At 53.1% G+C, this 25,102-nt stretch overlaps 1 protein-coding gene across 1 annotated transcript in view; it reads left to right on the forward strand.

Moving 5' to 3' along the window:
• The first annotated feature begins 17,864 nt into the window (after positions 1-17,864).
• Positions 17,865-25,102, forward strand: part of ATOH8 (atonal bHLH transcription factor 8) — a 32,449-nt gene continuing 25,211 nt past the window's right edge. The window contains exon 1 of the mRNA XM_047853998.1: positions 17,865-19,113. Within this exon, the coding sequence (XP_047709954.1) occupies positions 18,352-19,113 (762 nt within the window). The 5' untranslated portion in view covers positions 17,865-18,351. The remainder of the gene's footprint in view (positions 19,114-25,102) is intronic.

Consider the following 25,102-nt stretch of genomic DNA (forward strand, 5'->3'; position numbering starts at 1 on the left):
AGAACTGAGGGGCCGCGTACACAGGGAGAGGCCTTCTGGGTGCCCAGACCGTCGCTGAGAGCAACGTGGAGGCAAAGAGTCTCCCTGCATCCATCCCCTGTGACTTGAGCCCAGCAGAGGCCCCACACTCATGCCACTGTAGGCTCTCCTACCCCATCCTGGGGTTCAGGCTGGCCAGGCCTTTGCTCCCAGGGGGCCGCTGGAGCCCAGCCCGCGTGTGGCGTCTTGCAGCTCGGCCCTCCCAGCCCCACTAAGCCCTGCTTAGCCAGGTGAAGAGCTGGGACTGCCCCAGCCGCACGCCGCAGGATGAAAGGGGAGTGCCCCTGCCACAGCTGACATCCGCACCCCGGGCTCAGACCCAGGACTTGTCTTCAAGGCACCATCTGTCGCCCGCCAGGGCTGAGTGGGGACAGCAGGCTGGCACTGGGGCTCAGAGGGCAGAGCTGGGAGGGGAAGTCACAGGAACCTGTGCTACAGGTTTTGAGGGCCCCCGGGTGAGAGAGCCCCCTCGCTGCCCCTTCTGCCAGCATTACCCACCGTACAGTTTGAACCCAGGGCTGGAGAATAAACGGGTTAGAAGGGGTCAGCCCCCATCTCGGGCTGGCTTCAGCTGCCATCTAAGAGCTTTCCCTTCTGGGGAAGCCAGAGGGCACAGCCAGATGGTCTCCAGCACAGGCAAGCATCCAGTTCCAGGCATCAGAGCGGTCACCGTGGAATCATGAGACAGGCATTGGGCACTGGGCATCAGGCCACGGGATGGGCTGCCTGTGGTTGGTGCCCTGGCTGGCCCTCTGCCCCTCCCTGGGAGCAGGCCATCCTCAGAGAGCAGAACTGGACATGGCGGGGAGTCCTCTGGACGGGGACAAAAACCCCTGCTGGGCAGGGCCCTCGGGACAGGGACACGTTCACAGGGACTGGGAAGAAAGAGGGCTGCCGACTCCTGCCACTTTGGAAGGGGCCAGTAGGTTGGAGAGAAGACAGAAGAGGGGAAGGTGAGCGGATTGAAAGATCAGGAAGGAAAGGGAAAAGGAAGAGAAAAATATGAGAGGGGAGAGGCGAAAGGAAGGGCTGGACTCCAGGTTACAGAGACCCGGAAATAAGAGTGGCTCAAGCAGAATGGCAGTTTCTCTTACACAAAGCTGTAGGTGTTGGTCTAGGGCCAGCATGGGAACCCAGGCTCCTTCCCTTTCCACCATTCCCCCCAGTGCAAGCTGCAGTGTAGAGGAGGGGTGGGGGAGGGCATGCCTGTCATTGTTGGACACAAGTGGTTGTTGCACACATCGTTTCCCTCGCTGTGTCACTGATCAGAATGTAGTCACAGGGCTGCCTCTAGCTGCAAGAGAGGTTCTGGAAGGCAGTCTTTGTTTTGAGCATGATGTGTCCGGAGTAAGAAGCCCCATGAGAAAGGAGACAATGGGTGTTGGGACAGAGAGAAATAAAGAGGAAGAGAGGCTCTTGGAGGGAGGAGGAAGGAAACAAGAAGGAGGGAAAGACTCTTAGGAGCAACTTGTACCTATGGCCAGACCTGACCTCCCAGCACGCCTGGACCCATCCCCAGGGGTTTGTCATAGGCAGGCTCTGTTGGAATTGGGGGTGGTCTTCCCTTTCCCCAGAGATGGATTAACCACCTGCCACATGGGCCCAGACTTCATGTGGGTCGGGGATACCTTGGCAAGGGTCTCTGGAGAGGGTCTGCATCTAACAAAAGGGAAGAGGTTGAAGTGCAGGGTTTTACTTTCCTACTTAGGCAAGAAGAGGTTCCAAGGTGCACTCTGGTCATGAAGGAAGATGTGATGTCATACCGAGCAATATTCTTTAGGGATGTAAGGAAGGAACTTGTCCAGTTTTCTTCAAGATACATGAAAGTTCATAAAATTGGGATCATTTCACATATCAGTTAGGTCACTCGGGGCCACATGTAACAGAAAACTCGACCAAAATGCTCAATGAGAGCATTTATTATCTCTCCAATCAAGAAGTCCAGAGGAGGGCTGTTCTGGAATTGATTAAGTCAAGATGATGTCTGGGTTCTACTTCCATTTCCTGGAAATTCTCACAGCTTTTCCTTTTGGTTGTAACATGGTAGCTAGACGCCCAAGCATTATATTCTGCTAAATCTGCTTTCAAAGGAAGAAAGCATTCTCCTCACCAGGGCCATTTTACCTACAAGGGAAACCGTTTCCAAAACCTCTTCATCAGAATTGTTTGGAATCAGAATCCTTTCTTGGCTAGACTAGGTTACATCTCTATCTTTCAACCAACCATTGGCAAGAGTGAACAGGGTCACCCCTTCCCATGGGATGGTTGATTTAGGCCAATCATGGGTCATCGTCGGGGGCCCACTTTCTCTCAGCACATTGTGGCTGGATCCTGAACAAAGACAAATTCTGTTATCAGAGAAATAGGGTGCCACGGCTGCTGGTTAGTCTCAGGGCAGATATTAATAATCAATTATACCTCTTTTTCTTAGACAGTCATTACCAACCAGACAAAGTTGGCACAGGAGATAAAGTATATATGTCATCTCAGCCTTAGATAATGGGAAGGAAGGAAGCCATAATTCAGGGCACCTTTAGTGACTCAGTCATCTTGTCATTGCTTCATGTGGGGTCTTTAAATACGTCTAAAAATTCTTTTACAGTCCACCCTTCAAAGGGTGGCAGGTAGTTCCCTCCCTTTGATCATGATCTGGATCTGATAATTCATTTCTAGTGAATAGAAAATGGCAGAAGTGATGGTGTGTGAATACTGAATGGTGCTATGAAAGGCAATGTTGCTTTCCCCTTGCTCTTTCTTGGATCACGTATTCTGTGGAAGGCCAGCCACCATGTCATGAGGATGTTCCAGCAGCCCTACGGAGGGAAGTTCACATGGGAAGGAGCTGAGATTTTCTGCCAAAAGCCATGTGAGGAAGTCATTTTGGAAGTGGGTCTTCAGGCCCCAGTCAAGTCTTCCTATGACTGGAGTCCTTGCCGACATCTTGATGGCAACCTCAGGAACCACCCAAGCCAGAGCACCCCAGCAAAGCCACTTTCAAATTCCTGACTCCCAGAAACCATGATATAATAAGTGTTTATTGTTTGAAGCTACCGACTTTTGGGGTAACCTGTGATGCAGCCAAGGCTGGGACTAGGGTGAAGTAAGTGAGGAACCCAGGGCACAAAATTTGAGGCCCAACCCTGAGAGTGAGCTTCTCCTTAAATTTTGTGCCCTGGTTTCTCACTTGCTTCACCCTAGTCCCGACCTTGTGTCTAGCAGCACATAACCTTCCATGCCTCTTTCCATTTCCCAACATTCTTCAGCTTGCCCTTGGGGCTCCTTGGGTTTCTGAAGAAGCTGACTCCATCTCCGGTTCCAAGGGTGGAGTGTGTGACTAAGTCTGTCAGCACATTCCAGTACCCTTAGGTCTCAGCGACTGGATCAATCGGGGCACGTGACCTGGTCCTGTCCAATCAGAGGAGATATCAAGCCTTTTGCTAGGGATGCTGAGACAGATATGATTCCACTCTTGTCATTAAACAAGATACGTGTAACTGTGGGGGCTTCTGGCAGTCTTTTGGGGACCCCTGAGGACAGCCACTTTGGGGATAATGCTCCCAGCAGGATACAAAGAAGCTGAGTCCTTGGAGATACTGTTCAGCTGCTAGTGCTTACCTGAAGCCGGCCTCGTCTCTGGACTTTTTCAGCCCAGTGAGCTAGTAATGTCCTTTTAAAAAATTTAAACCAGTTTGAGTCTGGTGTTCTGTTACAGGCAAAGGAAAGCACAAATGTGATGTTAAACACACAGAGAAGACCCCACATCAGTGACTCAGGCAGATGCTGCCAGGGATCCAGCTGTTTCACACTGTGCAGAGTGAGTATCCAGATGTTCCGTCAAAGTGTTCTTGTTTCAGCCAGATGTTGAGTATCTCGTAGATGGAAGGTTAACATGATTTAATGCTTAAAAGCAAACTTCCTTCCCTTCCCCACCTCCAACCCCCCACCCCCACCCCGTCTGATGCCTGCTCCCTTACAGTCCTTCCAGATAGCCATGCCCTGCCTCCCCCGCACTCAGGGTGGTGCCCTGTTTTGTATCCTGGTACAACCTCCAGTCCACTTGTCCTCTTTTTCCACAGCTCTTTGGGCCAGAGATTGGTATGTAGACCAGAGAGCCAGTCTAGAAGCTGGACAACCTCCCATGTTGGCCTGGCTTGAAGAGATGAGCTAGGGAAATCGATCTTTCTTTGCCTCTCCAAACTAAGACGGTCTGAAGAAGGAAGCAGTTACAGGCAGAGCCATGAAGCAGAGACAGGGCCGTGCAAGAATGATAGGCAAGCAAAAGTTATGTGGGAGCAAAAAAGAGGAGCAGGTAAAGCTACAAGGAAAGAACTACCCCAGAGTCCAGGGCAAGAAGAAGTCGGTTGGTAGGGAGAAGAGGGTGGAATTGATTCACAGAAAGAACAGACTCCCTGAGTGGGGAAGAGTGCTACTAAGAAGGAAAGAGAGAGCAGTTAGTCAGGATAGGCTAGACTCAGCTGTGGAAACAAACAGTCCCAGATGCCAGTGGCTGACCCAGCAAGAGTTTATTCTTGACCACACACTACCTGTCCATCGCAGGTGAGCCAGGAAGTCGCTGCACGTTCTCGTGCTGCAACTCAGACCTACAAGTACCTCCACGGTTGCAGAGGCAGCGGAAGGAAATTCAGCCAATTGCTCATCAGCTCTTAAGGCTTCTGCTCAGAGGTGACATGTGACCCTTCCACTTACAATATGGCTGTGCCTAATTTTAAAGGTAGAAGAGTCATGTGATGCTCCCGTGCACACGAAAAGAGGAGAAACAAGAATGTTTGTGGCCAGTCTTATTGATGCCCAGGGAGAAGGGAGCTGGTCCCCAGAGCTGCTTCAGATTGCAGAGGTCCAGATTTCACAAGGCCCTGCCATACTGTGGTCCTGGTTTGTACTCACACGAGATCTTCATCCCCTTATTGCCCCATGCATGCCTTGCAAGGCCCACCACCCTCCACACACACATTGATCATTTCTTTTAACCTAAGACCTCATTCCAGGGACTTCTTATTTCCTTTGAGTGCTCCTTTCTCCACTGGGCACTCCCCTCTTCAAAAGCCTAAAGCCAGCACAAACCACCTTTGTGTCCCCGTTTAACAGCAAGATGGGGATCTACAGGCCTGCCTGCCTCAGGAGAGTCAGAGGAGACTGCTGGAAACTCTATTTGCACACACCAAAACTTTGTAGGTTCCCCCGGCAGGTAATAATACAAAGCCATAAAGTTTTCTAGTGCTTACTGTTAGCTAAGCACTGTGCTGAGAACTTCCTTTGAATTCCCTCATTTAAAATACTTTCAACCTCACTTTTCAGGTGAAGAAACTATGGCATGGAGAGGTGAGCAACTTCTTTGGGGTCTGATTTTTGTATCTGTGTTCCTCACATTATAGAACACACCCAAGAGAGATGGTGAGGAGGGCTTTGGGGCTGACGGGCCAGCCCTGGGGGACAGAGATTGATCTTTGGAGAGGGAAGAAAGACAGAGGCTTCCTCAGGTGGGTAGAGAGCTTACTTCCCAGGAGGAGACAGCCTGGGATTCGGGAGAAACACACTTAAGGGGGCAAGGTGTCATAGCCTTCAGATGCCCTTGGGCCCAGACTCAAGGCCCTCTTGGAGAAGATTAAGAAACTCAAACAAAATAAGCTGTCTTTGAGTATATATAGTGATCACATTGTGGTCTCTAAACATCTTTTCTCATGAAAAAAACCAAGGCTTCTTGGAGAATTGGCTGTTTCCAGGTCTGGAGCAGGAAACATATAAAAGGAGCCCAGAACATCTTGTACCAGAAGCCAAGAAAGCTATCAAACACCACCGGAGTCATGTCAAAAGGACACAGGTGCCAACTTGAAGGAGCTCCTGCTGGACAGAAGGGGATCATTTGTGCATCAAAATCAAAGCTAAACAAACAAAAACCTTGCAGTGAATTGCAACATATCAAATATTTTTAAAATCTGTAAATTCAAAATGATAACAATAATAAAAAGACATTCCGCAGGATGTTTACAGAAAACTCACTCTTCTGAGAACTGATAAGTAAAGGGAAAGAAGTTCTGTAAAGCTAACTTTGGGGCCTCCCAATAATATAGTGAGCTTGAGGCCTAGTTGGAAGACTGCTCACGTATTCCCAAAACTCTCCCTCTGGCTTTCTCCGGGCCTGAATTTCCACCATTAGAGACTCATTTTCTTTGGGTTAAGAGATGTTCTAAGTCGAAGCCAAAATCCCCTTGGGAAAAGTTTGTTAACTTCTACCCTCATAGATTGTGATGGTCCTATGATTCCTGGGTCTGGACAGATAGGGGTACAGCTAGACAGGAGGGGCTGGGAGGGTCAGAGAACTTGGCCACATCATCTAGGGGAGGAATTCAACTTGAATGTGCACAAGAACCCCCTGAGCTGCCTCTCCAAAATTCAGCTCCTCAGTAGCCTAATCAGATGGCATCTGTTCCAGCAGGTGGAAAAGATGGCAGAAATGCATAGATTATTATATGTCACAGGTGATTTGGACACAGGTGGTTCTGTCACCATTTTCTGGGAGACACTAGACCAGGGCTCCTGGATCTCTTCTATTGGCCCATGTGACTTTCTGCTCCAGCAGTGCTGGTCTGTCTCAGCTGAGCACTTCCAGCCTCTGCAGACTTTAGCAGGCCCCTCTCCCTGGGACCTCTTTACTACTGCCAGGTCCCTCGAAGATGCCAGGCCTTTCCTTGTGTGGGGCAGCTGGCACCATGGAGAAGGGACCCAGCCACACGGGTCCTGGTGTGAGCTCTGAGCTCCCCTCTCTTGTGGCTTCCTGAGCTGTCCTGACATGCCCAGCATCTCATGTGACAGCCCACTCACTCCTGATGACACTTCTTAGGCTCTACTGGGCCTGGGACCCTGCATCTCAGCTGAGGGATTCCTCTCTCCTCTCTGGTGCCCTCATGGGACCCTTGTCCCTGGGTGGGAGGTTCTTTATAGCCCTGCTGATCAGCTCCGTGTCTCAGCGGGATTAATGGTTGATCTGCCGTCACTCTGGAGTCTGTTAACCACCTCTCGCTGTTGTCTTTCCCACCCTATCACCTCACCAGCCCCTTCCTATCCCTTGGATCTCTCTCAATCCCTCCCTCCTGCTTCACGGCCCTCCCCTCCTCAAAGGGGCATCTATATTCCAGGCCTGAGCCCATCCTTCTAGTGATGCCCCTTGGTCCACCTCTTCCCCAGGGACTGAGCACTCAATTTGAGATTGACCTTCTGAGTCCCCACGCCCCGGCCCTTGACTAATGGCCCCAGCTGAGGTCTCCTCTTTAGACACCTGGCCTTTGCCTGACCCCAGGGGCAGGCCTCGGCACCAGCCCTGGCCCTCCCTGGCTGGCCTGTCCCCCTGCCACCCAAGCCTGGGTTATGACATCTTTCCACCGAGCAGCTCCTATTCGAGAAGGCAAACACGGGGGTGCCCACAGGCATGTGCACACGCTAGCACACGCACACACACACCCCCTCCTCGCCCTGATGCCTCACCCGTTGCCGTGAAAATCCGGCTGACCGTGTTTATTTTTCTTCCTTTCATTTCCCCTTTAGAACAAACACCAGCCCTGTACCAGCGACCACCCTTTCCTCGCAGATCCACAGCCTCCCCACCCTCGCCCTGTCCTCCCTCGCAGCTGTGAATGAGAACAGAGTGAGTCTTTTAGCAGGAGGCAGTGGCCTGAATGAATTGATCACAGCCTCCAAGCCAGCAGGGGAGGGGTGGCGAGCATGTGCGTTTGCTTCTTAGAAACTCTTTGCACATCCCGAAGCTCATATTTTTCCATGCGCCTTAGAGCAAACGCCTCCCCACCTCACCCTCCTCCTTTCAGATTTTAATTCATTTTTGGTCCCATGCATTTTGTTTTCTGTTTTCTACAAGGGAGCCTGAATCAGGGCCTCAGAAAAACAAGGCTGAGCTGCCAACTGGAAATGTTTGCTCTGGGGGCGAGTTCGGAGGCTGGCGTCAGGCGGGGCAAGATCCGTGCCAGTGGAATGTGATTTGGGGGGGAAGCTTCAGGTCACTCAATCGCTGGCAGCCTGCCCAGGAGCAACTGGATGCTTTCTGGGCTGTGTGTGTGTGTGTGTAGACTTTTCTCCCTCATGCAAACAGAGCCCTGGAGATGTGGAGACAGAAGCATTAGGAAGAAACTAGACAGGGGGTTGGAAAATCAGGCAACCAGGAGATTAGGTGGGTGGGTGGGTGGGGGAGGCTGGTGCCAGGATCTCTGCAGCCACTTTATCTAGCACCCATTGTGTTCCCAGCCCAGAGCTGGGGGCTCTCGGGAGGGAGGGGAGATGCAGACCACCCCGGCTCCCCGTGACCTACTCATAGGCTCTTATGGGGAAACAAGTCTCCCAGTACAGAACACAGTCGGGCCAACCTGGAAGTTCCCCAGAGTGGGATGCATGAATGACTGATGGTGTTCAGGGAAGGCTTCCCGGAGGAGGTTTCATAGGGTCTGAGCCCTGAAGCATGAAGTATTGCATTGAAAGGAGAGGAGAGGCGTTCAGGATACTGTTCGGGGTTACCATGTGCCGAGCCCCGGGCTAAGCGCTTTACGTTGACAATCCCCTTCAGTCTTCCCAGCAACCCTACAAGGGTCACCGATCTCTCTATTTGACTTTACAAACAAGGAAACTGAGGCCCAGAGAGATGAAGGAACTTTGCCAAGCTCCCAGCTTGTAAGTGGCAAGCTAGTGTTCAACTAAGAGTTGTCCCACTGTAAAGACCGATTTCTCCCCACCACAAGGAGGGGCCTTTTCCATTTAGCCAAGTTGCCCAGGTAAGGGCCTATTTTTGTTTGTTGATTTTTTTTGCCCCTGGAAAGAAAACTGTTAAATTCAAAAACAGGATCTAAGATGCCTCCCAGAGGCAGTGTGACAAGTGCATGGAGACCGGAAAGGAATCTGCCTGGCCTCACCATTCTTGGGAGGTGGCAGTTGGGCCCCTTGGCAGGCCTGCCAGGTTCCATACCAAGCCAGGCCTTTCCTGCAGCCCGAATCACCTTCCTAATGACCCATGTCCCCTCCTACAGCCCCAGGATACCTCCTTCACATGCCAAGTTCTTTCCCACCCTAGATGTTCACTCTGGGAGTGTCCACTTTGGGGATCCTCAGAAGTTATCTATGCTACTCTGACTGGTGCCTGAAACTGAGGTGAACCAGACAGAATGGGTTTCTCAGGGCAACCAGCATGACTCTAGACTTGGAGTCAGGAGACCAAGAGCTGCCACGACTTCCTAGAGACGTTTAGCGAGTCCTTTCCCTGCTCAGGACTCAGTGTTCGTAGTTCGGAAGTGAGGAGCCGCCTGGATGAGCTATCGCAGATGGAGGGGGAGAGTCTAACATGGCAGAGGTGATAGGCAGGTGTTGGGTGGGGGGCGAGATGAGCTTGTCTAAGGTGGCCAGCCCACCGCAGAGAGATTCTCTGGCAGAGGAAGCAGGGTCTTTCACAGGCTTGGGAGAGAAGAAGGAAATAAGCCAGGCATGGCAGGACAGGAGAAGATGGAGTGAGGGAGGTGGAATTATGCTTAGGATGGTCAGACCCAAGCTTGCCAGGTAGAGACCAGAGGGGACAGTAATCTATCTGACTAATTCGGATGACTCCACTGACCACCTGGGGACTTTATTGTCCTGAGGTCAAATAGTTGGTTAGTCTCACCCATTGGTTCTTTTTGACCTAACTGACCACTAATATTAGGTAAGCACCAGCTTGGGGTCACCTGGGCCTGCCAGATCACCTTCATTGGTTGAACTGATTTGTCAATTCCACAAGAGAACTGATTTTACCAATTATTTCCAGGAAACAGGTAATTGACTGAACTCACCAAACCCAGTAATTGTTCTGGATTTTCAGAGATAGTCTTTAGGTCCGGTATCTTTGGTTCTTAGACGCACTTAGGCTACTGGCTACTTACCAGCAACAGCCAGACTCCTGAGAAGGCTGGGAAAAAAACCCTATGAACAATAAGCTTTGGGACTCAGTCTCTCCAACAATAAAATGGGAAGGTTGGGCTAGATCAGGAGTGGCAAACATATGGTGTGAATACTACCACTCTTCCCCTTTCATCCATGGCAGACATTGCTAATCAATTACAGCACTCATTCCCATGGGACCCAGATGAGGGTCTCAGAATCCTTTTCAACACAGGGCTTCAGGCAGCCCCTACCAATCAATTAGATTTGGCATGCATGATAAAAAGCGTTTGTCCTCTGGGCACTAGAGGATCTCGAAGCCTCCCTCCAGCTGTGCTGATCTAGGATTGCAACTGATTAGGTGTCTGAGGGCTCAGCCTGGAGACCACCAGATCGACAGCTGCCCCTGGGGCTTCCTAGGTCTGTGGAGCTGCCCTTGAGCTGGGCCCTGGCTGAGCTGGTGCCTTATTAATTTTCCTCACTGCTAATAAATGTGCATTGCGTCAGCTCTGCTCTGCCCCCTCATGTTCTCCGGCTGCCGCCAGCAGCGGGGACTTTTTCAGAGAGCTGTAAAAATAGTTTTTTTTAAGAAGCCTGCACAGAAGAAGCAGTCAAGCCTTTTTTGTTTCCCTTCTTTTAGGAGGGAATGGGGGAGATGGGTAGGGAATACTTCACAATGAAGGAATGTGCTCCTTGGGGAATTTAAAGTTGTTTTCCTTAAAAAAAAAAAAAAAAAAAAAAAAAGGAGTTATCACACTCTGGTTTCACATCTAGCCACAGAGCAAGTCTGTGAGGATTGGTAACCGCTCCCAGGAGATCACCGGCTTAAGCCGGGTCTTGTTAGGCTGTTGACAACTTGGTGCTGATGAGCAGAGCCCTAATGAGCCGCCTGCTTGCTCACTGACTCCTCCCTGGCTGATCCAGCTTCAGCGTTCCAGTGGGCTCGATGGCTCCCTGAGACAGCTTTTCTTGTCTGCAATGGAGGTTAGGCATGCAGGAGAGCTTTCTCTCCTAGGAGTGAATGTTGTACTTTTCCTTGCTGGCGTTATGACAAATGGAGAGATGCTGGGGATGGGGCGGGGGGTGGTTTCTCAGGAGAGGCAGGCTCCAGCTCCTCACTCTTCCCATTTTACAGATGAAGACACTGAAGCTTGCCGCGGGGAGGAAGGCAGGGGAGGCAGGTGCCAAAGGGAAGGGTATTTGCCAATCCCGGGAAGAGAACGCATCTCTTGCTTCCCAGACCAGCAAGTCAAAGCTGCAGAACTCCAACAGCATCTAGCCCAGAGCTTCTTGGACCCGAGGAATGTATGCCCAGGTCTGAAAGGACAACACATTGTCACAGAGCCCGATGACATAATTGTACTCTTATGCTATGACATAAGTACACTCAGTCTTATGTAACTAGAAACCAAAACAAGTTAATGAATTAATAGACAAAACCACAAAGGTGATCAAGCATTAGCGACATTAAGTTAGTACGACAGATAATATTGTTTTGCTGAAACAGAACCCATAGGGCATAGAAGAGGAGCAGAGGAGAAGCGACAGAAGACTCTGGGCCTTCCCCATCAGAGGCCGTTAGAATGAAGGAATCTGGAGGACAGTATGAAGTCAGAGTGAGGGAAGAGGACAGGAGAGGGCAGGGCCAAGTCAGATGTTGGTCAGAGGAAGCTGAGAGCTTGAAGACTTAGCTACTCCAGGGCAGTCCGCCTGTCTTCTGAGGGTGTATTTGCCCAGCACAGGCCTGGCTAGCAGTGTTTCTTCCTTGGGCAGGTCTCCAGGAGGCTCAGATAATCCCCTTGCTTTTTAGCAAATTCTCGAAAGTCCGGGCAGTAGCACGTGACCATCCCCTCTCTCCTCTGCCATCTTGCCTGCCAATGGGAAGAATCCTTGCTGGGGGGCGCCTGGGTGGCTCAGTCGGTTAAGCATCCGACTTCAGCTCAGGTCACGATCTCGCGGTCCGCGAGTTCGAGCCCCGCATCGGGCTCTGGGCTGATGGCTCAGAGCCTGGAACCTACTTCCGATTCTGTGTCTCCCTCTCTCTCTGCCCCTCCCCCATTCATGCTGCGTCTCTCTCTGTCTCAAAAATAAATAAACGTTAAAAAAAAAAATTAAAAAAAAAAAAAAGAGTCCTTGCTGGGCTTTGCAAGGGAGCAGGTGTTGCTCCTTCCTGTCTCCTTTGGGTGAGAACACAGACCGTGAACATGGTGTGTTAGCAGCAGGAAAGTGCTGGTGGTTCAGTTGTAAATGGGTGGTGAGGGGAGGCTGCGGTGAGGACGTGACATGACAGCGAGGAAGTGACATGGTGGGGAAGGCTTGAAGGAGGCGAGGGAGCAAGTTGTGGGCCTTTGCCCGGGAGGCAGTCTGCCAGGCCAAGTCCGACCGCTCTCAAGACTGATTTAAATGTCCCTTCCTCCAGGAAGTCTCCCAGAGCTGTTCTGCCACACTTGGAGTTCCCACAGCTTTTCCTGCAGCATGCAGCACTTTGCGCTGTGTCTTGCAGCTCTCAACAGACTTGAGTTATCTTTCCACTGGGCTCGGGGCCCTTGAGGTGGACATCACGTCTCTTCCCGCTGGAACGCCCACCCCCTGAGGTCAGGGGTGTTTGCTGTCTTCACTGCTGTATCCCCAGCCTCAGTTGGTGGTCTACAAATGCATACTGAATTGTCAGAGGTGGACCAGGGAGGGAGGGGATGGGAATGGTCTGCTGTTTGCACTTAAGCTCCTGATGTGGACACTTCATTTCTTTGCCCCAGTCCCACCATGAGACCTGAATGGGCGCAAGATTTGTCAAACGAATGGGTGACTGTTGATTAAAACCCATCATCCCCCACTCAGTTTATCAGTCTAGAGGCCAAAAGTCAGAGAAGAGAAACCGAATCTGACATGACCGCCAGTTCTCAGTAGTGAGAGCAGCCATTCCTGTGATGTGATCAACTCTGTCTCTGGATCCACTGGTTCTTCTGTCAGAGCAGCTGAGCAAGCCCTGGTCCATACTGTGCAGTGGGCCTTTGCTCATTCAGTAAGTATTTTTGAGTGCCTACTGTGTACCCGGGATTGTTCTAGAGGCTGGGATGCAGCAGTGGACAAGGCAGGCAAAACTCCCTGCCCCCATGGAGCTGACATTCATATATATAATGACCGATATATATAATCTGACATACATATAAAATGTCAGATGATGGTAAGTGCTTTAAAAATTAGAGCAGGTTAGGGGAGATATATAAACTTTACATGGGTGCTCAGGGACAGCCTCACTAGGGTGACACAGAAACGCCACAAAGGGTGAGGGAATGAGCCATGGGGATACCTGGGAGCATTGCAAAGGGAACAGCCAGTGCAAAGGTCACTTGGATAGAGGAAGGTAGAAGGAAGACCAGAAAGTGAGGCCAAAGGAGCTTCCTGCCTGCATGACTCATCCCTGTCCTCTGGATTCAGCGTCCTGCTGATTAATGCTGGCCGTGTGGACCCTGTGCCGGAAGATAGGGAGGGGCTTTGGAGCCAACATGCTGACCGTATTCTACTTCACGCTCACTCCCCTGGGTGGTCCTATCTAGGGTTGCTTCGAGCACCGCTCCGGGTGCCTTGGCATACACACCCTGTTTCCTTCTGGCCACCCAGTGTCCACTCTTCCTCCCTTTCTTGAATAGGTGACAGACACACCCACTCTGGAACAATTGGAACAGCCAGAAATGAGGACTGCAGATTCAGGAATGTAGAATTTCATGTAGCAAGTGTCTAAGGTTCTATCCCATCCAGCTAAGAAGACAGCCATCATTGGACATCACCCTGCCAAGCTGTCTCTTGGTCACCCATGGGTGTTGCGTGTGCACCAAGGGATTGCTGGGCACGTTCCACTCAGTAATGATGGGAAGGCACCAGTGCTTGGACATCCAAAGATCTGAGGTCCAGAAGTGGCGCCCTGCCATCTAATCCTGACCTGGAAGGAGCTGGAGGCACACTGGGCTGGTCCAAAGAAGGTCAGTGGCTTCAGATGAGAGGTGGACAGCAAGAAGCTCACCCAGGCTGCCAGCACATGCAGGGACAGCCAGGATGCCAAAGCAGCCAGTACAATAGGAAGCCCAGCTACGCAACTCCCCAGATGTTAGTCACCGAGGTCTCAAGAGGCAGCAAACCACAGTGACTCAAAGCTTGGGTTTTTGGGTCAGTTGCCCTGGGTTCAAATCCCACTTCCGTTATTTCCTTTCTGTTGGCAAGTTTTTTCCTCCGGGAATAGTTTCCTTATCTGTAGAATGGGCTTACCTCCTTGGATTGTTATAAGGATTTAGTGAAATAGAGCCTCTGATCAATCCCTGCGTGGAGGTAATTATTGCTGCCTGACTGTCTAGTGTTTGTCCCCAGGGGCCTAAGCTCTAAGCTCTTGCCTTCCTTTCCCTTTCTAGCTTCGTTCTTGTTACTTGGACCAGCCATCCAGGGGATGTGGCACCTCCCAATGGCACCATCGTGCTAGCCCGGGGTAACAACATCAAGCAGTTGATTCAAGGAGGGATGTTTTAAATGTAGGGCATAGGTTTTCTGGAGTGCCTGCGTTGTGCCATCCCAAGCGGAGGGCGATACCACCTTGAGCCTCAAGAGCCTTTTTATCCTGGCAACTCTATGAATTCACAAAACGCATATGACTGTCATTGCAGAGCTACCACTCCGGGCGCCAAGATCAGCAAGTAGCTCCTCATAGGAGATGTGCAGTACAGGCAGCATCATACCACCAGGGGGCGCTGCCCAGCTGGTCTCTCTCCCCCATTTCTCAAGGAGGCTGATGGGAGGCAGAATGAGGAGCCCTGGATGCAGGTTTGCCCTTAGGCTGCGGTCCACGGGCAGCTAGTCTGCACCTTGAAGATCTGCCACCTGGTGGGCTGGGAATAGCAATAACAGGGACTCTTCACGTCACTTGGGTCCTTCACAGTTTGCCTCCCGTTCCTGTACATGCATTCTATCTTATAACTAAGGGGATAAACCCCAGATAATGAACTAAGGCTCAGAGAGGTAAAGTGGCTGCTTAAGGCCACACAGCTGGTAAATGGCAAAGCAAAGATCCCTCCTAGGCTTGCCTGCTGCCAACCCCGGGGCCCCAGTGTCTGACCAGAGGAGAGGCAGCATGGTGAGGGGGCAGGAGGGTGTCCTGGGAGACTGGAGCCAGGTCTGAGTCTTTCCCTTCCCATTCCTATCCATTCCCTTCCCCTCTTCCCACACTGTGGGATTTCAACAAACTGCTCTATTTTGGGGAAAGATGGCAAGGGGCTCAGGCAGCACAATACTGAGAGCCCTCGATGCTCAGCCAAGATATGTGCTTTTCCTGGAGTGCAGCCTGGGCTCCCTAGGGATGATTTTCAGTCCTGCCAGAGACTTCCACACTAGCCACCCCAACTAGCCATCAACACTGCAGCCTGCAACTGCACCCCTAGTCTGGGGGCAGATGCCAGGATGCAAGGAGCCAAGGCAGCGTGCTAACAGAGGATGCCTGAGGCCACCATTCACTCTACATCATCACTATGCTCCATGCTGTACATGCAGCCTCATGACAGCCCTGTGAGGCACAATATTATGATCTCCATTTTACAGGTGAGGAAACTGAGGCTCAGAGAGTACCTGAGCAACTCTGGAGAGGGGGACCTGGCTTTCCTCCCATCTCTGCCACTGACTGACTAGATGCACCAGGAGTGGGCAAACACGGATCTTAGCCTCTGCTTGGGTTCTGGAGAAGGTGAAGAAGGGCATAAGGGCTGGTTGTCCTTCAGCAAAGGTTTCCTGAGCACCAACTCTTGGAGATAGGGAGGAAGGAGCCCGCAGGCTTCCAGGAGCTCATAAACCTAGGGAGTCAGCCAGGTCCTCAGTGAAGGATAAATTGCACCCATACCTGTGAGTGAGTATGTGCAGAGGACAGCAAGAGTGAGACAGGGGGCTCTGGTGGTCAGCCAAGGTTTACAGGAGGAGGGGGGACTGGAGCCAGTCATCAAAGGGTGAAGATGAACATGCTTTGATGCAGGGAGATGTGGGAGATCTATGAGCGAAAGTCAGGGCATTAGGGTCGTGGGCTGGGGCAGGGGAACAGCAGGTGAATGACGGCTCCTCTCTGGGGCACCCTCTTGGTCTTAGGAGAGAGATAAGGTGCAGGAAGACTCTGGGTGTCCATGAAGGGGGGTGCCCCAGGGAGCACATGCCTTATGGAGACCCATCTCAGTGGGAAGAAAAGTAGTTTGGGATTTGCTGTAGTCAGAAAATTTCATGCCTCCGTGTATGTGAATGTGTATGTGTGAGTGTATCTTTGAAGCCCTATGTCAAAGTAGTTTTGCCTCCGCAATCTCTTTTCCCTTTCCCAACTACCCTGAGAGGTTGGCTGGACAGAAATATCATCCTCAGGGACAGAGGAGCGAAAAGAACCCCAGTGGGATGATGTCTGGCCCACGGTCAGGGGGCTCAGTAGTTGAAAAGCCAAGGTCTATCATGGATGGGCTCCTGGCCCCAGCTCTATGCTTCTGCCCCAAAACTTTTGCCTAGACTGCTCTCCTATCTCCCAGGACCCTGCATGCCACAGGCCACCAAGCCACCTGCCTCCTCCTGCATTTTTACAGGAAAACCCCCAACCTGGTCTGGTAGGTATGGGGGCAGGAGTGAAGGAATGAAACCAGAAGATGAGGTGCAGTGGCTGCAGAGGCCAGAGCCCAAGACCAGGGTTGAAGGTCCATCTTCTCCCAAACTGTTTAAAGTGCCCACCACTGCCTTAAGGAGGAACTGCCATAAGAAAGGACCTGGGATGGGTAAAGCCCTGTGCTGGTCCTCCAGGGCAGACTTGGAGAAATGGTCCCCCTAGCTTGACCTCTCCTTTCCAAATCTCCAGTGGGATGGCACTGAGGACTGAAGGTCTGGGGTGAGCAGGGAGTCAACTTCTGCTTCCTGCCAGTAACTGTGGGCACTTGCAAAGCTCTCCCTTAGTGCCAGACACTGCTCTGAGTGCTGCACACACATTCTCAATCTTCACAACCACCTCGGCAGGAAGGTATAATTATTACCTCCATTTTACAGGGAGGCATAGAGAGGTTCAGTGACTTGCCTAAGATCACTGTTTGTAAGTGGAAGAACTGGGGTTCAAACCCAGGAAATCCGCCTCTAGGAGCTACTCTGCCCCTGTTATTAATAACAATTATAAGCAAAGCCACCATTTGACTAGTACCTCCGGTGTGCCTGGGGCTCAGCGCCTCACAGCAAGGCTGGGACTTGGGCACTGATGGCCTGCACATTTCTCATTTCATAGATGAATAAATCCGGGCTTAGCAGGCGGCCTAGCGGGAGGCGACTTCACAACCTCACAGATGCTAGGTCCACCTAAATCCGAAGTGTCCATTCTACTCAGCCTCTTTGGGGGCGTCTTTGACTCCCTGTGTGACACTGGGAAAGCACATTTCTTTTCAGAGCCTCAGTTTCCCTATCGCTTAGGTCTTCTATTCCTGGCCTCCCTGCTCCAGCAAGTGCCAGAGTGGGTGGGGTTGCGGTGCTGTGGGAGTGAGGGTCTCAACTGCTCAGGACCTTTTCCTTCCCCCACCTTGTGCTCCCCCTCCCCCCACAACGTCCCTCGCAGAAGTTGCCGATCCGTTTTTGCTTTTTTTTTTTTCTCCAATGGTGAGTTGGGACGGAGAGCTGCTGGGTGCAGAAGGTCGCTGGTGCATCACCCAGAGGTCAGCTAGCCCGGGTAGAGAAGGCCCAGCTCAGATTTGGGGAAGGGCCCAAGGGCCCAGAAGCCACGTGCTCCGGGCAGTTCTGCTGGGAGCAGACCGTCCTCTGGGGAAAGAGAAGCGCCCCGGACTTGAGGAGGGGGCGGGGAGGGGGAGCCTGAGGAGGCAGGTTCTGGACAGAAGGGATGGGGGTGGGGGGAGGTAGAGAGGACGCGGACAAAGGAGGCGGCCGGCAGCCCAGCTGTTTTGAAAAATGCTTCCTGTTTCTTTAAAGGCGCTCGTGGCTCGGGCGGCCGGGGCTGGGGAGGCGGCGGCGGCGGGAGCTGCCTCCTCTCCGGGCGGCGGCGCTGACTGATCTCGCGAACTGGGCTTCTGTGTAAACTGAGGCTAAACAAACACAGATGGAGCGCAGCGGGCGTTCTCCAGAAATGCTGGCAAGGCGGCAGCGACTTCAGATGACACTCTGAGCGCTCCGGGAACGGACAGCCCGGCGGCTTCGCGGAGCCGGCGGCGCAGCTGCCCCGGGCGAGGGGGAGAGAGGGAGGGAGGAGGGCGGGCGCGAGAAGGGGGAGAGCCCGAGACTCCCAGGCGCTGAGCGCGGCGGCGGCCCGGGCAGAGCCGGCGCGCAGCGTGCAGAGCGAGCGCGGCGGGCGCGCGGCCCGGGCAGCCCCACGCCCCTGCCTCTCGCGCTGCCCGCGCCATGAAGCACATCCCGGTTCTCGAGGACGGGCCGTGGAAGACCGTGTGCGTGAAGGAGCTGAACGGCCTCAAGAAGCTCAAGCGGAAAGGCAAGGAGCCGGCGCGGCGCGCGAACGGCTATAAAACTTTCCGATTGGACTTGGAAGCGCCCGAGCACGGCGCCACCGCCACCAACGGGCTGCGCGACAGGACCCAGAGGCTGCAGCCGGTCGCGGCCCCGGTGCCAGCCCCGGCGGCGCCGGCGGTTCCCTCAGGTGGGGGTGCGGACCCAGCCGGGGAGCGCCGGGGCGCCCGAGCGCCGGAGGTCTCGGACGCGCGGAAACGCGGCTTCGCCTTGGGCGCAGTGGGGCCGGGACTCCCCACGCCGCCGCCGCCGCCACCGCCGCCGGTTCCAGCGTCCCAGGGCCAAGTACCTGGGGGTCCCGAGGCGCAGCCTTTCCGGGAACCCGGCCTGCGTCCCCGCATCTTGCTGTGCGCACCGCCTGCACGCCCCACGCCGTCGGCGCCCCCTGCGCCCCCGGAGTCTTCAGTGCGCCCGGCGCCCCCCACGCGCCCCGGGGAAAGTTCTTACTCGTCAATTTCACACGTAATTTACAATAACCACCCGGATTCCTCCGCATCGCCTAGGAAACGGCCGGGCGAAGCGACCACCGCCGCTTCGGAGATCAAAGCCCTGCAGCAGACCCGGAGGCTCCTAGCGAACGCCAGGGAGCGGACGCGGGTGCACACGATCAGCGCAGCCTTCGAGGCGCTCAGGAAGCAGGTACCAGCTCCCAGCCGCACACCCTCACTGCGCCCGAGGGATGGTTGCGGGAGTGGGTGGGTGAGTGGCGGGGGGATTTTCGGGCAGATGAAGGTGTGTGTGAGGCGCATATTGTTCCCGCCCGGTCGGCCCAGGGCCCAGACACATTTGAACCCTTCTAGGGCAGTAACCTTTGTCACAGCGTTGGTACGGATCTTCGCTTGCAAAGTGAGGGCAAAGGTTCGAGATCTCTGGCCAGGCACGCCCCGGTTCTTCCCCCAGCCCCCCAGGGTGACCCTGTCTGCGCGTCTGACTTCAGCCCTCATAGTTCACTTTTATGGCAGCGAGTTATTTGTCTCCCCGGGTCCCTTGGGCGCGGTGGGGAGTGGAGAGAGGGAATGTGGGAATCTGTCTCCAGCGAGGAAGAGTGGGGAAGACCCTTTCCCTTCGGGCATTTAGTGTGGTCTGGGTCTTGGAAGGCCCAGATGCTGCGGAGGGGTGGACCTAGTTTTGCTAGCCCCTCTTCAGCCCCTACGTCCCAAAAGAGATACCCCTACACTCTGGCTGCTTCGGGGTTCTGCACCCTTTTCCCTGGTATCCTTAAGGATCTGGGTTACAAGCCTGCGTCCCCTCCCCAGGGGGCAGCCTCAGGAATTGGCTGTTGAGAGCCTTCCTAGGGGACGCCCTCCGCTGCTCCCTTTCACCTCACCGTGAAGCAGGTAGGTCTACTGAGGGGACCGGATGGTTAGGGGATCTTCAGAGCCTAGTTCTGAGGTGGGTCAGGGGCTTCTCAGTTTGGGGCTGGTGGGTGCTGCCCTTACCAGCGTCCTCTGGGGGGGATGAGTGATGAAGAACATTTGTTAGAGAATTACCCTTAGAGGGGAGGGGCAGTTTTGCAATTACACTTTAAACAAGACTGGGACTGCCCTGGGGTTCTAGACTTCTCATTTTCTTAGAAAGAAGGGAGATCTTAGAAGAGGGTAGTAAGTGCCCCCTGCCCCTAGCCCCCAGCCCCACAGGGCATGGGGAAGGATTAGGGGTGGATGGGACTGGTTTAGATGTTCAGGTTTTTTGCTTACTCTATAGCTGATTTCTTGTGTGACTCCAAGAAAGTAACTCAGCCTCTCTCTTTAGCCAACAACAAAGCGTCTTAGAAAACATGATCTTCTTTCTGGATCCCACTCTCTTCTTCCTCCTGCGGGCGGAGTAGACAGGGACATGTGTCCATCCATTGGAAGGGAATTGAGCTCCTGGGAGAAAAGAGGCTCTACGACTTAAGCCAAAGTGTCTTGCTTGGGCTTGGGTAAGATGCTTGGTCAGTGAGGTGGCCAGCCACACGGGTTGGGACCCTGGGCAGTGGGCCCAGTGGAACATTCAGGCTTATTCTTGGACAGCAGCTCTGTGTCTGAATGCCTGGGGAGGGTGGCAGCCTGTAGAGTGTCCTACAACCCACCCCAAGGATGGAAGGATGACAGAAGGGCAGAAAGATGCCTGTCCACTTGCTCCCCTTGCAACTAGGGAAACCTCCCAGACTGGGGCGGCCACGTGCTTAGAGCATCACAGCCGGTGAGTAGCAGGGCAGGGCTGTCACCTAGGTCCCTTTGGCTGCCAGTTCAAGGCCCCTTTTGCCTCGTTCACTTCTGAGAAAGTATTCATGGTCTCTGTGTACTCAACTACATCTCATTCACTCAGTGGCTTTAACTTCTTTCAATAATATTCCATCTTGTTTGATCTTAACATCCTGGCAGGTTGAATTAGCCCATTCAATGGAATGGAAAACTGAGGCCTAGAGAAGGAAGGAAGGAGACTTGTCCAAGATCACCTAGTGGGTAAAGGCAGATGGCAGCAGTTTCTGGAATGACTGCCTGGCCAAATGCTTTCCACCGTGCCATCTTTGTATCAATGTCATGTTTATTAACAATCAGAAGCTGGTTCACACATGGCTGAGTCAGAGATGAGATTATTTAAGTCCTGGTCCCTTTTTGCTTCTACCCTTCTTGTGGAGAAGTTCTACATAAAAAGGACAGATTCAGGGACATACCTATGGCTATGTCATGATCATTACACGTGCCTAAGAGCACACACAAATATACGGCCACAGAGGTGCCTGCTCCTGTTCGTTCTCTCCTTGCTCAGACCATTCTGTCCCTTCCCCAGAATGCTGCTGGGCCATAGGGGGCATCTGCCTATTGTCTGGGAGGAAAGGAAATATGGCAAGGGCACTCATGGTCTCAGAGCCAGGGGCTGAGGCCACACCCACCATGGCATCCATCTGATGGAGAAAGTCCTGTGTCCCGAAGGAACTCCTTCCTCCTCTGGGCCTCAGTCCCCCACCTGTAAAAGGTGCACACATCCACATCCCAATCCAGATACTCCAGTCCACACAAGCTGTCGCTCTGGTTTGACTGTTTGAAATGGGCCCTTGGCAAAGGAGGGAAAGGAAGGAGGATGGTTTTGCCTGAACGGAGGGCTTGGCCATCATAGCACCGAGATCAGTTCTGGGACTGCGGCTCTAATCTGGGCTCTTGTTTCCCTGAGCAGCTTCTTGGTATGGCTAAAAGAGCACTGGATGAGGAGTTCAGAGGCCTCCTCTGGGTTTGAATCATGCCTCTGCTGCATGCTTTCTGTGTGATCATGGAAAGTCACTTCCCCTCCCTGGGCTTTAGTCGCTAAAGCTGGAAAATGGTGATAAGGCTCCCCCAACACCTCCCCATAGCTTCTTTGCAAAGAGCAAATGAAGAAAGGAATGGGGCTGTAGGAGGAATGAACAATCCTTGAGCATTTATAGTGTCCTCAGTGCCAAGCAAAGCCTTGAGAAATAAGTGGAAATAAATATTCTATAATCATTTTATTTTATTTAAAATTTTTAATGTTTATTCATTTTTGAGAGAGAGAGAGAGAGAGAGAGAGAGAGAGAGACTGAGAGTGTGAGTGGGGGAGGGGCAGAGAGAGAGAGGGAGACACAGAATCTGAAGCAGGCTCCAGGCTCTGAGCTGTCAGCACAGAGCCTGATGTGGGGCTCGAACTCACAAAACCACGGGATCATGACCTGAGCCGAAGTCAGACACTTAACCCACTGAGCCACCCGGATACCCCTATAATCATTTTAATAACAATGATAGAAGCTACCATTTATCAGATGTTTGCTTTGGGTAGAGCACCAGGCTAAGCATATTATGTGTGTTAGTTCGTTTAATGAAATAAGTATATTATCCTCTCCCCATTTCACAGGTAGTGAAACTGAGGTTCAGAGAGCTTATGTGAGTTGGCAGAGGTCGCAGCCTTTTGCCACCACGTGGGGCCTTGCGGGTTTTGTACTGCACATCTCCTTGGCGAACAGTCTTTAGATTTGTGTGTGTTGGTGCCTTCTTGGTGCATGGTGTAGGCACAGCCTGTGTCGCTGTGTTCCACTGTCACTGTAGGGCCGGGATTCAGATCAGAGTCAGTGAGTCACTCCAGTGACCAGGCTTTTAAGAGCTCTGCTTCTCGGGCTTTTGAATGCCCCGGAGCTGTCCACCCTCAGCACCAGGAAGCCTCCTGTTTGGTCCAACACACTCTGCTCTTAACCAGAAGGGGAAGTGGGGGCAGCTGCTTGGCCAAGGAAGTGCAGGTGGGGAGAGGCCCTCTGGTCTTGGTGGGGGGGTGTGCGGGGCAGATGGTCAGGCCACAGCACATGCCACCAGCCCAGCTGCGTAGGGCCCTCCCTGCCGCCTCATGTGAAGGCCATGTGTGCACAGCTGGGCCTGGCCCGTGTGCAGGGCTGCTCAGGGCCAGGTGGGAGGGGGTCAGAAGGAAAGCCTGGCTTTGCTGGGTGAGTGAGGGGAGAGGCCCGAGTTCTGGCCTCAGCCTCCTGGCAGAACACTGGGACATCTGGTGTGAGTGCAGATTTCCTCTTTCCCCTCAAAAGCCCCTCAGCCTCGATGGAGGAATGGTAACCTGACAGGGCCGAGGCCTGGGGTGGTGGTGAGGAGCCCTCAGGGCCTGCTGAGGTACCTCTTCATGAGCGGGGGGCCAAGCAAGTTGGGCCTGGGGCCCCTACCCTTCTGTCTCCCAGGGGATCTTCACCGAGTGAACTCAGGGTGGACCATGAGGGGGCATTGGGATGGTGCCCCCAGCCCTATACCTCCCTTAGCCCCTACCCCATAGGATGCCGGGGGCTGTGACCCCACAGCAGCCAGTGCGTACCTCCTCAGGGAATGGGGGGCAGGCCAGCTTTGGGGACTCCATCCACATGGTTGAGGGGTGACAGAGGGCTTTACTCTGCCCCCTCATGACCACAGTCACCAGAGTGGCTGTTTATTGAGCCTCATTGCACTGGGTGAAGTGCCTTACCTGAGCCTGTGTCACATCTCTGCTGTCACCTTCCCATTTTACAGATGAGAACACTTACAGAGAGGTTAAGCAAGTGACCAGGACTTGTACCCAGGTCTGTCTTGCCCTGGGGTCATGGCTCTTAACTACTAAGAGCCAGGTTCTCAGGGTCCAGCCTCACGGCTGTGTGGAAAGGGGATTTTCGAGAACCTATTTCGGTAGAACTTGACAAGGACCTCGCACGGCCCTGCACCAAGTGGCTTCACCCCAGGCAGCCAGCACCCACTGAGCGATTAGAGAATAGTTTCAAATGCAGTCAGGGGCTCAGCTGTGTGCCATGACATGGTGATATTGGAGCTCGGTGGGTCCGGGAGTCCCGATGGGCTACCAGGAGGACATCCTGGGCTGGGTCTGAAGAGGGGGAGGGCTTTGAGGACTTTCCCGCATGGGCTGGTAGGTTCTGGACTTTGTTTCTCTGTAGCAACTTCCTATATTTGCCTGCTGGGCTCCCACTGTGAGGTAGTGGGTATTCTGATGATCATTTTGTTGGTGAGGAAACTGAGGTCCTTTATGGTTATGGAACTACCTAAGGTCACATTGGATGGCCAGGAATAGAGCCAGGTCCTCAGGCTCCCAGGCCAGTGCCCTTCCCACCATCTCCTGCTTTCCAGAGCCAGGAGAGAGTCTGGCTTGGGGCAGGTGGGATGGAATGTTTGCGGGGGCATAGGGGACCTTGTGAAAATCCCCACCCCTGGTCCTCTGAAGCTTGAAAATCCTGATGGAGTGAGCACGGGGCAGGTCCCTTACTTTGCTGGAAGTTGGGCAATCTGTCAGGAATTGAAGCCAAGTGACCTTGCTGTCTCCTGTGCCCTGTGTCCTCTGACCAGGGTCACAGACAGCTGCTGAGGGGTTCCCCTGCAGGTGGTGGGGTCGCTGGTAATGCACAAAGGCTAAGGTCCCATGGGATTATCAGTCCAGAACTCTCCATCCCCAGCTCAGAAGGGCAGGCTGCCGGTGCCCTGACCTTTGGCTATAAAGGCTCATCCAAATCCTCAAGCAGTTGCTTCCAGCTCATTGGAAGGAGCCCAGCTGAGGCATCAAATGCTTCTCTGTAAAGTGGAAGTGATCATTTCTACCTCACTTTTTAAACATAAATATAGGCATTGTATTAAAACTATAGATAAATAAAGTTAAAAAAATTTTTTTTTTCAACGTTTATTTATTTTTGGGACAGAGAGAGACAGAGCATGAACGGGGGAGGGGCAGAGAGAGAGGGAGACACAGAATCGGAAACAGGCTCCAGGCTCTGAGCCATCAGCCCAGAGCCTGACGCGGGGCTCGAACTCCCGGACCGCGAGATCGTGACCTGGCTGAAGTCGGATGCTCAACCGACCGCGCCACCCAGGCGCCCCTAGATAAATAAAGTTTAAAGATAAATATAGGCACTGTATCAAAAATACCCTTAGTAGATCACAGTAAACAGCAAGAGGTGGCCCAGTCCCCACAATCATGTGGAGTCCCCAGGCATTGTCATCCCCACTCTCCGGGTGAGGGAACTGAGGCTCAGAGAGGTGAAGGCACTTGTCCAGAGTCACACTACTGATAAGTGTCTGCGATTCAGACCAGCTCTTTCCACCCTACCTCCACCTTCCAGAACTAGGACCTGCTGCTAGACTCTTACTTTGTAGGAGCCAGGCCA

Source organism: Prionailurus viverrinus, chromosome A3, assembly GCF_022837055.1.
Source record: "Prionailurus viverrinus isolate Anna chromosome A3, UM_Priviv_1.0, whole genome shotgun sequence".
Taxonomy (NCBI): domain Eukaryota; kingdom Metazoa; phylum Chordata; class Mammalia; order Carnivora; family Felidae; genus Prionailurus; species Prionailurus viverrinus.